General features: G+C 45.1%; 1 protein-coding gene across 2 annotated transcripts in view; it reads right to left on the bottom strand.

Annotated features, from left to right (window-relative positions):
• gyg1a (glycogenin 1a) overlaps window positions 1-291 on the bottom strand; it is a 70,869-nt gene extending 70,578 nt beyond the window's left edge. For both annotated transcript variants that reach the window (XM_052017498.1, XM_052017499.1), the window contains exon 1: window positions 144-291. In XM_052017498.1, coding sequence (XP_051873458.1) covers window positions 144-150 — 7 coding nt within the window. In that variant the 5' untranslated portion in view covers window positions 151-291. The remainder of the gene's footprint in view (window positions 1-143) is intronic.
• Between the last annotated feature and the right edge of the window lie 13,382 nt (window positions 292-13,673).

The raw sequence follows: 13,673 nt of genomic DNA, 5'->3' as shown, positions 1-13,673 counted from the left end.
AGCCTGCGATTGCTCCCCATCCCGCTGCAAGGTAAATCGCAGACACATTATCTGCAGCTTGGAGCTGAGCAAGAATGCACAAAGCCCCAGAAGCGAGAGAAGGGGGGGTGGGGTGGGGGTGTTTGCGGGCAGTCGGCACTCACCCGTCATGCTGACACGGTCCGATGAACGCAAGGAGTAAAGAGGCAAAAGCTCGGAGCTGCCCACTGCTTGTGCGCCCTTGTCAGTGTGTTCGCTGGGAGCCGCAATCGCTCACTCCGTTCTATATACAGCGGCAGGGACACGTCAGAGCGCCAGAGACTGCCCAGTTTGTGTGTGTGTGTGAGAGAGAACGTCACTGTGCAAGGCAGCTCTGTGTGTGTGCGTGCTCGTTATGTTGTCAATGTTCATTTATGTGTTTTTCCTGTGTATGCTCCATATTTTATATGTGTGTCAGGGTTTTTTTCCCATGGGGGTGGGTGGTGCATTGTTGGTTTTCATTTCCAGGTGGGGTTCTTGTGTGTTGTCAATGTTCAGTCTTGCGTAGTGGGGTGTGCATGTGTGTTTGGTGTGCCAGAGTCTTCATCTGTGGGATGTCTGCAATCTGAGTGTCGAGCTATGGATGATGTTTGTGTGAGCTGTGTTTGTGAGAGGATCCAGGGTTCTGCATTACGTGTAGTGAGGTTAATGTTGGATGCATGTGCCATGCAAGAGAACAGTACAGCACAGGAACAGGCCCTTCGGCCCATGATGTCTGTGCTGAACATGATGCCAAATTAAACTAAATCACTTCTGCCTGCACGTGATCCATATCCCTCCATGTTCACGTGTGTAATAGCCTCTTGAATACCACTATTGTATCTGCTTCCACTACTACCCCTGGCAGTGCATTCCAGGCACCTGTCACTGTTAAAAAAAATCTCCTTTAAACTTTCCCCCTCACGCATTAAATGCATATCCTCTACTATTGCACAATATATGTGTATTTGCATATATTTATTTAGACACATGTTGTGCCTGGTGTATGTTTATGGTGTTTGTTGGTGTACAAGATGATAAGAGGCGTAAATCGAGTGGACAGTCAGATTTCTTCCCAGTGAGACAATGGCTAACACGAGGGGACATAATTTTAAGGTGACTGGAGGAAGGTATGGGGGGATGGTCAGAGGCAAGTTTTGTTTTACAGAGTGGTGGTGCATGGAACGCACTTCTGGCAGAGGTTGTGGGGGCAAATACATTAGGGACATTTAAGAGACCCTTATATAGACACATGAATGATAGAAAAATAGGGGGCTATGTGGGAGGGAAGGGTTAAATAGATCTTAGAGCAGGATAAAATGTTGGCACAACATTGTGGGCCGAAGGGCCTGTACTGTGTTGTGGTGTTCTATATTCGAAGTACACTTGAACTTACAGTTTGCAGATGCATGACATGTCTGCAGGTTTGAGTTGATGTTGCTTTGGGCAGGTGGCTGCCTTGGGCCCACTTGCCACGGAGCCGGAGGGCGTGGGTTCAAACTCCACACACAAGCTGGGCCACACAGCACTGAACATGCCCTGGGATTCTTCGAATGCACCCTACAGTCTCCAGATACCAGGGTGGTGATCTCTGGGGAAGAGCCAAGGAGAACTCCCAATATACAAACAGTGAATGCTGAGGCATTGTGGGAACAGTGACCTTTGAGGCAGATTGTTTGAGCACAGGGGATTGTGAGATTTGTAGTATTTGTTCCCGCTAAGCTTTACTTTATTTATACAGCATGGTAACAGGCGCTTCCGGCCCAATGAGCCCGCGCCACCCAATTACGCCCATGTTAAGCTACTGACCCGTAGCTCTTTGGAATGTGGGAGGAAACTGGAGCACCCCCACTCAGTCACGGGGAGAACGTACAAGCTCCTTACAGACAGCGTTGGGAATTGAACCCACAATCGCTGGCGCTGTAGTAGCGTTACACTAACTGCTACGCTACCGTGCCTCCAGTTCCAACTGTTGTTACATTGGGAGGGTAGGGAGTATTGGAATCAGGGTGGGAAACATAGGTTGAGATAAAGTGTGCGAGTTCTTCAAGTCATACTCGATCCCAAGGGACTGTCTTCCGTGCAGCAAGCATGTACCCCAGTGAGGTCCATACTCCTCCCAGAGCCAAATTGGCATTCACTCGGCCAAATCCTGTGGTCCAAAGATGTTGGCTTTCAGCTAGATGAAAGGGGCCCCAAGTCAGGGACGGTATGTGGTACTGTCCCAGATGAGGCCTTAAAACTAAGGCTCCTCATAAAGGACAGGGTAAAAAAAATTAAAATACTGTAGGTCATAGAAGTCTTAGAGTTATACAACACAAAAACAGGTCCTTCAGCCCAACTCGTCCATGCTGGAAAGACCCCATCAACCTGTGCAGCCACTTTCAGAGATCTATGGACTTAGACCCCAAAAACCCTCTGAACATCACTGTTAAGGGCCTTGTTATTAACAGTGTGCTGTCCCATTAATTGGATCGCCCAAAGTGCAACACCTCACATTGACCAGATTAAACTCCATCTGCCATTTCTCTGCCCATATCTGCAGCTGATCTATATCCTGCCGTATCCTTTGATAATATTCTACATTATCCACAACTTTCCAACCAACCCATCCATGTCTTCATCCAAGTCCTTTATATACATCAAACAGCAGGGGTCCCAGTACAGATCCCTGCGAAACACCACTAGTCATGGACCTCCAGCCAGAATAGGTTGGATCGACCACTACCCTGTCTATGGGCAAGCCAATTTTGAATTCAAACAGACCCAAGTCACCATGGATCCCATGCATTTTAATCTTCTGGAAGAGCCTACCACAAGGGACCATGTCAAATGCTTCACTAAAATCCATACAGACAACATCCACAGCTCTACATTCAATCACCTTTGTCACCTTCTCGAATAACTCAATCAAGTTAGAAGACATGACTTCCCCGGCCCAAGGCTGTGTTGACTGTCCCTGATTAGGCCATAGTTTTCCAACTGCTCATAAATCCTGTCTCCAAGTATCCTCTCCAATAGCTTCTCTGTCACTGATGAAAGATTCATCATGAGAATAAAATGTTAGTTACAGAGAAAGTGCAGTGCAGCAGACAATAAGGTGCAAGGCCGTAGAACAGTACAGTACAGTACAGGCTTTTCAGCCCACGATGCTGTGCTGACCTCTACAAACCAACTGGTTATAGAACATTACAGCACAGGCCCTTTGGCCCACGATATTGTGCCAACATTTTATCGTGCTGAGGTCTATCCAACACTTCCCTCCCACACAGCCCCCCATTTTTCTATCATTCATGTGGCTATCTAAGAGTCTCTTAAATGTCCCTAATGTATCTGCCTCCACCATCTTTGCCGGCAGTACGTTCCATGCACCCACCACTCTTTGTAAAAAAAAATCTTGCCTCTGACCATCCCCCTTATTACTACCTCCAATCACCTTACAGTTTCCAGGATTATCCCCATTTCCCTTCTTGAATAATGAAACATTCGCTAGCTGCCAGGAAGATCTTGGTCAAGGCCCCAGCAATCTCATCTCTGGCCTCAATGAACTGGGATACATCTCACCAGGCATTGGGGACTTATCCACCTTAATGTTCTTCAAGAGACCCAACACAATCTTTATCTCAACACACCTGTACCCAGGTACGGTGAAAATCTTTTTCATGCCATCATGCAGATCATTTCATCACTTCGGTACAGAGGTAGTGCAAGGGAAAAGCAATAACAGAAAGCAGAATAAAATTTTATAGTTACAGAGAAAGTGCAGTGCAGGAAGACAGTAAGGTGCAAGGCCATAGAACAGTACTGTATGGGCCTTTCAGCCCACTATGTTGTGCTGACCTATACAAACCTACTCCATGATCAATCTAACCCTTCCCTCCTACACAGCCTATAACCCTCCATTTTCCTTACTTCCATGTGCTATATGAGAGTCTTTAAAATGTTTCTATTGTATCAGCTTCTAACATTACTCCCCCAGCAGTGCGTTCCAAACATTCACCACTCTTAAAAACCCTACCTCTGACATCTCCCCTAAACTTTCCATCACCCACCTTAAACTGTTGTCCTCTGGTATTGGTCATTGCTGCCCTGGGAAAAAGTGCTGGCTGTCCACTATCTATGCCTCAATCTTATATACACCTCCATTAAGTCACCTCTCATCCTCTGTCGCTCCAAAGAGAAAAGCCCTAGCTCACTCGACCTTTCCTTGTGTTCTCTAATCCAGGTGGCATCCTGGTCAATCTCCTCGGCACCCTCTGTAAACCTTCCACATCCTTCCTGTAATGAGGTGACCAGAACTGAACACAGTACTGAGTTATATTTACAAAATAAGAATGTTTAAAAAAAATTAGGGCTGCAACATTGCCTTGTGGCTCTTGAACTCAATCCCCCGACTAATGAAGGCCAGCACACCATATGCCTTCTTAACCACCCTATCAACTTGTGCGGCAACTTTGAGGGATCTATGGACTTGGACCCCAACATCCCTCTGTTCTTCCACACTGCTAAGAATCCTGCTATTAACCTTGTATCCACCTCCAAGTTCGTTCTTCCAAAGTATCACTTCACACTTTTCTGGATTGAACTCCATCTGTCACTTCTCTGCCCAACTCTGCATCCTGTCTATATCCTGCTGTAATCTACAACAACCTTCTGCACTATCCACAACCCCTTCAACCTTCATGTCATTTGCAAACTTACTAACCCACCCCCCTACTTCCTCATCCTAGTCATTTATGAAAATCATAAAGAGTAGGGATCCCAGAACAAATCCCTGCAGACCACCACTAGTCACTGACCTCTGACAGAATACTCTCCAGCTACTACCACCCTCTGCCTTCCAGGGGCAAGCGAATTTCAACTCCATGCAGCCAAGTCTCAATGGATCCAATGCCTCATGACTTTCTGGATGAGCCTACCATGGGGAACCTTGTCAAATGCCTTACTAAAATCCATAGACACCACGTTTACAGCTCTACCTTCAATTTGTTTTGCCACCTCTTCAAAAAATTCAGTGAGGCTTCTGAGGCATGACCTGCCCCTCATAAAACCATGTTGACTATCCCCAACAAGACTGCTTCTCCAAATTCTCAAATCCTGTCCCCAAGAATCCTCACTAATAGTTTGCCCACCACTGACGTGAGACTCACTGGTCTAGTTCCCAAGATTATCCCTATTACTTGAACAAGCTTTGCCATTCTCCAATCCTTTGGTACCACTCCTGTGGCCAGGGAGGACACAAAGATCATCATCAATGCCCCAACAATCTCTTCCCTCGCTCCCCGTATTAACCTGGAGTACATCCCGTCCGGTCCCGGCGACTTGTCTATCCTAATTTTTTTTTAAAACAAGAAGCTCCAACATTACCTTTCTTAACCTTGACATGCTCCAGCACATTAGCCTGCTCTACGCTGACCTCACATTCATCAAAGTCCCTCTCCCTGGTGAACACTGAAGCAAAGTATTCATTAAGGATCTCCCCTACCTCCTCCAGGCACACGTTTAACCCCTTTATCCCTGAGTGGTCCTACCCTCACTCTAGTCATCCTCCTCTTCTTTACATATGTGTTGAACGCCTTGGAGTTTTTCTTACCCCTTCTAGCTCTCCCAAGTTCATTCTCAAGCTCCTTCCTGGCTACCTTCTAATTCTCAAGAGCCCTGTCTGATTTTTGCTTCCTAAACCTTAAGTATGCTTCCTTCTTCCTCTTGACTAAATATTTCACCTCTCATCAACCATGGGTCCTTCACCCTACCATCCTTTCCCTGCCTATCCAGAACCCCATGCAAGAGGTCCCTAAACAACCTCCACATTTCTGCTGTGCATTTCCCTGAGAACATCTGTTCCCAATTTATACTCCCAAGATCCTGCCTAATACCATCATAATTAGCCCTCCCCCAATTAAAAACTTTCCCATATCGTCTGCTCCCATCCTTATCCACGGCAGTGCTAAAGTCAGCGAGTTGTGGTCACCATCCTCGAATTGCTCGCCCACTGAGAGGTCTGTCACCTGACCAGGTTCATTGCCTAGTACTAGATCCAGTCTGGTCTCTCCTCTATTCAGCCTGTCCACATATTGTGTCAGGAATCCTTCCTGGACATCCAACAAATTCTGCCCCATCTGAACCTTTTGCACCAAGGAGGTGCCAATCAATATTAAGGAAGTTGAAGTCACCCATGATAACAACCCTGTTGTTTTTGCACCTTTCCAAAATCTGCCTACTTATCTGCTCCTCAGTGTCCCGGCGGCTATTGGGTAGCCTACAGAATGCTCCCAATAGACTGATCGCTCCCTTCCTCTTTCTAACTTGCACCCACACTGATTCAGTAGACAATCCCTCCATGACATCCTCCCTTTCTGCAGCTGTGATACATTCCCTGATTAGTAATGCCAGTCCTCCCCACCCCCCCAACTTTTACCTCCCTATCCCTCTTGAAACATCTAAACCCCAGAACATCAAGCAGCCAATCCTGCCCTTGCAACAGCCATCTCTACTGGCCACATTGTAAGTCCATGTACTGATCCATGCTCTAAGTTCATCACCCTTATTCTTAATACTTCTCACATTAAAGTATCCACTGCCTATCCTTCCTCACAGTCTCTCTGCACAATGCACCTACCTTTACACCAACTGCTCCATCATCTGACCTAGCACTCTGATTCCCATCCCCCACCAACTTAGTTTAAACCCTCCCCAATAACTTCAGCAAACCTGCCCACAGGGACATTGGTCCCTTGAGTTCAGGTGCAACCCGTCCCTTTTGCTAGGTAGGTGCTTTCTATGGTGCATCCATAAAAATGGGTGAGGGGACATGCCAAATTTCTTTAGCTTCCTGAGGAAGTAGAGGCACTGGTGAGCTTTCTTGCCATGGCTTCTACGTTGTTGGACCAGGACAGGGCTGTTGGTAATGTTTACTCCTAGGAACTTGAAGCTCCCAACCATCTCCACCTCAGCACCATTAATGTAAACAGGAGCATGTGCACCTCCCCCCTTCCTGAAGTTGATGACCAACTTTTTTGTTTTGCTGACATTGAGGGAAAGGTTGTTGTCATGATAAATGCCACCAGACTCTCTATCACCTTCCTGCACTCAGACTTATCATTATTTGTGATTCATCCCACAGCGGTCGTATCATCTGCAAACTTGCTGATGGAGTTTGAGCACAATCTGACCACACAGTCGTGAGTGTATAGGGAGTAAAGTAGGGGGCTGAGGACACAGCCTTGTGGGGCAGCTGTGTTGAAGATAATCGTGGGGGAGGTGCTGCTTCCTCTCCTTACTGATTGCTGACTGTTGGTCAGGAAGTCAAGGATTCAGTTGCAAAGGGAAGTGTTGAGTCCCAGGTATAGGAGTTCAGAGATGAGTTTGCTTGGAAGTATGGTATGAAGGCGGAGCTGTAGTCAATAAATAGTGGTCTGGCATTGGTGTGTTTTTTATCCAGATTCTATAGAGATGAGTGTAGGGCCAGGGAGACAGCATCCACCGTGCAGGGAGATGGCATCTGACTATCCTTGACATCAAAGCAGCATTTTATTGAATGTGACATCAAGAAGCCCTGGTAAAACAGTAGTCAATGGGCATCAAGGGGAAAATACGTCAATGGCAGATATTATTCCTGCCACAAAAGTGCCAGATGATGACCATCTCCAACAGGAAGTAGCTCAACCACCTACCTTTGACATTCAATGGCAATGCCATAACTGAGTCCCCTACCATTAACATCATGGAGGCTACTATTGACCACTGGATCAGCTGCATAGAAATCAGGGTTAAAAAAGCAGGTCAGAGATTGGCCAAGTGATTCACCTCCTGACACACCAAAGCCTTTCCACATCTACAGGACACAAATCCATGGTGTGACGGAATGCTTTTCACTTGCCTGGGAGAGCACACCGTCTTGTCTTGGAAGGATATTGCCATCCTTCATCGTTGCTGGATCTGAGTCCTAAACTTCTTCCCCAACAGCACTGTGGGATGACCTTCCCCGGAAGCACTCTGTGGTTCAACAAGCCAGACACCATCACCTTCACTGCAGCATTTAAGGATGTACAGGTAAAGACTGGCCTTGCCAGCAGCGCTGAGATCCCAATAAGTGAATAAAATAAATCCACAGATTGTACATTTATCTCATTCCTCCTCTGTGATCTTCCTATGAAGATTATCTTTCCACATATTACAGCAGTATCCTCAGGGAGTTCTACTGGCTCTGAAAAAAGTCAGAACATTCTAAGTTTTTGAAAAACTTTATATAACCACCTGTTCATGTAGTACCTCTAGGTATAGACACCAGATATAAGGTCAATGGTTTCTGTTTCTCTAATCTTCATCTTCCCTGACCACTGTATGCGGCTCTATCACACCCTCTGCACTCCTGACTTCCCTTCTGGTCCAGCGCTGAGCTGCAGACTTCGAACCATCTCCATCAACTAGAGTGGCTTCTTGCATGTCAGTGGCACCGCCAGCCTCCACAACTGCCTCATCCTTTCCTTTCTTACGTCAGCTTTCCAATGTCTGCGCCTACCCTATGTCAACGCCGACCCCAGTCAACACGAGATGATTAAATCCACTGCTGTATGATATGGAAAGAATGTCTCACGTCACCCAAGATACTGGGTGTGCATAGAAGTAGGAACAGTTTTAAAGGAGAAATATGATGTTTAGTATGTTAGCATGACATAACACAATACTACATCCACAATTTAGCTTAAGTTCATTGAAAACTATGGTAAGTTATCTCACATCATCCTTCTCACTACCAGTTCTGCATTCACTGGGTTACTCACTGTGCCTCAACTTAAAATTCTTCAACCTTAGACAAATCCTTCCATTGTGTCTTTACTCTATTTCTCTGTAGGCTTCTCCAGCCGTGAGATACAAATACTGACCTAACAAACGGTGCTAACTCACTGTCTCTCCACATGGCTTTGGAGCATCTAGACAACAGCAAAACATAAGTCAGGCTCCTGTCTATTGATTACAACCCAGAGTTCAACACCAGCATCCCCTTGGTATTAATCAACAAACTTCTGAACCTGGGCCCCTGTACCTCCCTCTGCAACTGGATCCTCGACTTCCTTATTGGGAGACCACAGTCAGTGCGGATCGGTAGCAATGTCTCCTCCTCACTGAGAATCAACACAGGAGCAAGGATTGCGTGCTTAACCCTCTGTTCTACTCTCTCTACACTCACGATTGTGTGGCTCAGCGCAGCTCAAACGTCATCTATAAATTTGCCGATGACACCACTGTTGTCAGAATCTCAGATGGCGACGAGGAGGTGTACAGGAGTGAGATAGATCGGCTGGTCGAGTGGTATCGCAACAACAACCTCCCACTCAATGTCGGCAAAACCAAGGAAATGATTGTGAACTTCAGGAAGGGGAAGTCGTGAGAACACACAACAGTCTTCATTCAGGGGTCAGAGCTGGAAAGGGTGAGCAGCTTTAAGTTCCTGGGCATCAACATCCCAAAGGATCTATCTTGGGCCTAACACATTGATGCAATCACAAAGAAGGCACATCAGCAGCTCTACTTCATTAGGAGTTTGAGGAGATTTGGTATGTCACCAAAGACTCTTGCAAATTTCTACAGATGTACGGTGGAGAGCATTCTGACTGGCTGCATCACTGCCTGGTTTGGAGGCTCCAATGCACAGGATTGCAAAAGGCTGCAGAGGGTTGTAGACTCAACCAGCTCCATCACGGACACAATCCTCCCCACCACTGAGGACAGCCCAAGAGGCGGTGCCTCAAGAATGCGGCATCCATCATTAAGGACCCTCACCACCTGGGACAGGCCCTCTTCACGTTACTACCATTGGGGAGGAGGTACAGGAGCCTGAAGACCCACACTCAATGTTTCAGGAACAGCTTCTTCCCCTCCGTCATCAGATTTCTGAACGGTCCATGAACCCATGAACACTACCTCATTATTCCTCTTTTGCACTATTTATTTATTTTTGTAACTTACAGTAATTTATATGTCTTTATGTCTTGCTCCGTACTGCTGCCTCAAAACAACAATTACTTGACATATGTCAGTGATAATAAACCTGACTCTGATCCTGAGTAAGCTCAGGGAATCCTGAAAACTAAAAACTCCTTATCCCCTCATTCCGATTTAGCTCATGAAATGCTGGAGAATCAATAACTACTTTTGTAGGGGCACCCTTTCAACAATAGTTTTATAATTACCTCCCTATTGTTAACTAAATTCACACTGCAGTCACTCCTGGAGCAGTCACTTAATCCAAGCCTGTCGCTGTGCTTTCAGTGAAATACATTGGATACATATTCTTTATTAACCTCATGTGAAACACCTAGCGGCAGTTTTGCTATTTTAGAAGCATGATATAAATGAAAGTTGTAGTTGCTGTTGCAGTGTTGAACAGTCCCACAAAGTTTGAAAGATCTCCTGTTCTTGCCAACAAGGGTTGAAAGCTCCAAGGCAAATCCTCACATAACTTCAGTAATCTTATAAGATTCAAATTATTCTTCCTAAAGGTTAGGATCACTGCCCAATTTAGGTATGGATAGAGACATCATTCTCTTGTCAGGCACCTCCCTATCCATGCCGATCTATTTCGACTCAGCTATATTCCATTGAGCAGCCAATGTGCTGCCTTCAATCTGCCCATCCAAGGACACAGGAATAGACCACCCAGCCCTTCAAGCCTGTCCTACCATTCATTATAATCCTGGCTGCTCTGCCCCAGGCCTCAACTCTCCCGAAGCCCGTCAGGAAGGTCGACCTGCACTGCCAAGTGGTCCAAGTGAAATTGTATTGAATAGTCTAGGAAGATGTGCAAATTCAGTGTCAGCTTTTCTGCCATACCAGAGGATATAGAGGGAGAGCGTGAGGAACAGCTCAACGAAATGTGATCAAAATGAGTCACACAGTAGCTTAATAGCAAAATGCACTGCATAGTGTCATGCATATAATGATCAGAAAGGTTGTAGGTTTGAACTCCTGTGTGGCCTAAGGTTCTGAAATTGTCTTTGGTTTCTGGACTAAAGAGAGGGAAGGTCAGCCTGGGTCCAACAATATTGAAAAGTGCGGGTGTGTGGGAATTGGGTGAGATCTGGGCTGCAGTTATCTGTGGTATTCCCATTGTGAAATAGATTGCCTCCTCTAATTGACTATGCTTGCCTATGAGTCATGGTTTCTGCAGCCAGAGACTTATAGTCCAGACTGAATCTGTACCCCAAGGAGATGGGTGTGCGGGGGGACAGAAGATCTAAATTTGTAAACTGCAGAATCAAATATTGTTATCTGTTGCAGGATGACTTTTTGTGTTGGCAGGGATAAAGTGTACCACGATCGCCTGTCCTTAAGTGATATATTGATAACCTTTGTACTGGTTCCCCACATTATCAGACAGTTGGACAATAAAGCATTGTGCCTTCATTCTGTAAATGAGATGGTGTTTACAGTTTCAACAATCTGTCAACACCTACAAGGACAATGAAAATCAACATAATTCATCTGTTGGATTTATCAGTGGGTAATTGTGACTGAATATAAACCAAGCAAGAGGGGCAAAAGGTGAACTCATAGAAAACGAATGGGATGAGATTTGGACAATTCAGATTCCACACTGGATTCCACACATGTAGCTGGATACATGAGGATAGTGGGGCACAAATCCAATTATAAACTGTATTAGACGGACTGTGGAAACATTTCCATGGTGGTGGAAAACGGGTATATCGAGACAAGGGCAAACAGGGCTCTGGCTCCCTCTCAAAATCATCAGAACGTAAACTAGGGCAGGCACGGTAGTGTAGAGGGCAGGCATGCAGTAGTGTAGCAGTTAACGTAATGCTTTAAAGCACCAGTGACCCGGGTTCAAGGCATGACGACACTTGCGGGCTGCCCCCATAACACTCTACGCAAAGGTGCATTTCACTGTATGTTTCAATGTACGTGTGACTAATAAAGATATCTTATACATTATGGACATGTGCAGACACATATTATGTAACATTAAGACACACATTATGTAACATTAAGACACACATTCACCCCCTCCAAAATTCAGCATATTGTAACTTTAGCACTCATTCCTAATGGGGAGGATGTACAGTGACAGGTTCACAGTTCTGCAAACTTTTGAGTCTCTGATATAATCCTGGCATTTCAGAGGGACAGCTGGAATGGGAGACTGACTTGTGTGATGGATGTAATTTGGTAACTGGTTCATTATTGTCTCATGTACTGAGGTACAGAGAAAAACGTTTTGCATGCCATCCATACAGATCATCACATCACATCAGCACATTAAGGTAGTACAAGGGAAAAGCAATAACAGAATGCAGAATCTAGTGTTACGGTTACAAAGAAAGTGCAGTGCAGGCAGACAATAAGGTGCAAGGCGATGACGAGGTAGATTTTGAGGTCAAGTGTCCATCTTATTGTACAAGGGGTCCATTCAATAGTCTTACAACAGCGGGATAGAAGCTGTCCTTGAGCCCGGTGGTACATGCTTTCAGGCTTTTGTAAGTGTTGCAAGTGAGTTTAGTACTCCATTTCCAGAACCTTTATCCAAAACATAGTGGAATTCAGGCTCACATCTTACTACAAGCCTCAAAATGAGAATGAACATGGATTCCATTTCCTTCGTCTGACCTGGGCTGCAGTGATAATGGAAACAAATAGCATTGATTAAAAGTTGATTCATTTCTAGGGCGATGGGACTTGCATATTTTTAGCAGCATCATCATAGCATTAGAAGTGGGAGATGCCTGATGTCATTTTGTTGCCATTGATTTTTTTCTCAGAATTGTCGTTGTGTGATTCCATTTAGTGGTGCAAGAGAATACTTAGTAAGATACTGTAATGGAATAAAGTTATGCACAGCTGTCCACTGGGACCAACAGTCTTGGCATTGAATATGGGCTGTGAAATTGTCAGTAACACTATTTGGTGAAAGGAGTGAAGTTTTATAAAACAAATGTTTGCTATTTTTCGCTAAAATGTGGAATTTTTTTCTTTATATATATTACTATGTCTTTACTTATCTTGAACTGATTGTTGAATACAATGAAACTACTCACTTCTGAACCTCTTTAACTGCCAACATGATATTTCTTCACTTTGAAAGTGCTCCCCATCTCAAAAGGGTGAAACATTACAGTCATAGAGTCATACAGCACAGAAACTGGTCCATGCTGACCAAAATTTCCATCCAAGCTAGTCCCATTTGTCTGTATTTGGTCCATACCCTCATTGTGGTTAAATGACTGGTTTAAGTAATCCAGAAGCCTGGACTACCAGTCCAGAGACCTGAGTTCAAATCCCACCATGGCAGCTGTGGAATTAAATTCCGTCATTAACCTGGAAGTTAAAAAAAATCATCATTGTAATGATTGGAATTTGTGAAATCTCAGCTGCTTCACTGATGTTCTTCAGGGAGAAAATCTGCCACCCTACCTGTCCTAACTATAATTCCAGGCCCCATCAATGTGGCTGACTCTTGAAGTCTTTTGAAATGGCCTAGAAAACCATTTTGGATGGGTGAAAAATGGTGAACTTGCTAGTGATGACAACATCCCAAAACAAAAATTAACAGAAAAAATGTGTTAAACTGGTGATGCACGGTGTGTTTTGTGCCTGCTACACTCCCACCACTGCAAGCATCTATTGTGGACAAGACCCAAAGGGTTCAGGACATGGGG

Source organism: Pristis pectinata, chromosome 6 (assembly GCF_009764475.1).
Source record: "Pristis pectinata isolate sPriPec2 chromosome 6, sPriPec2.1.pri, whole genome shotgun sequence".
Lineage (NCBI taxonomy): Eukaryota > Metazoa > Chordata > Chondrichthyes > Rhinopristiformes > Pristidae > Pristis > Pristis pectinata.
This window is presented reverse-complemented; position numbering and strand designations above follow the sequence as displayed.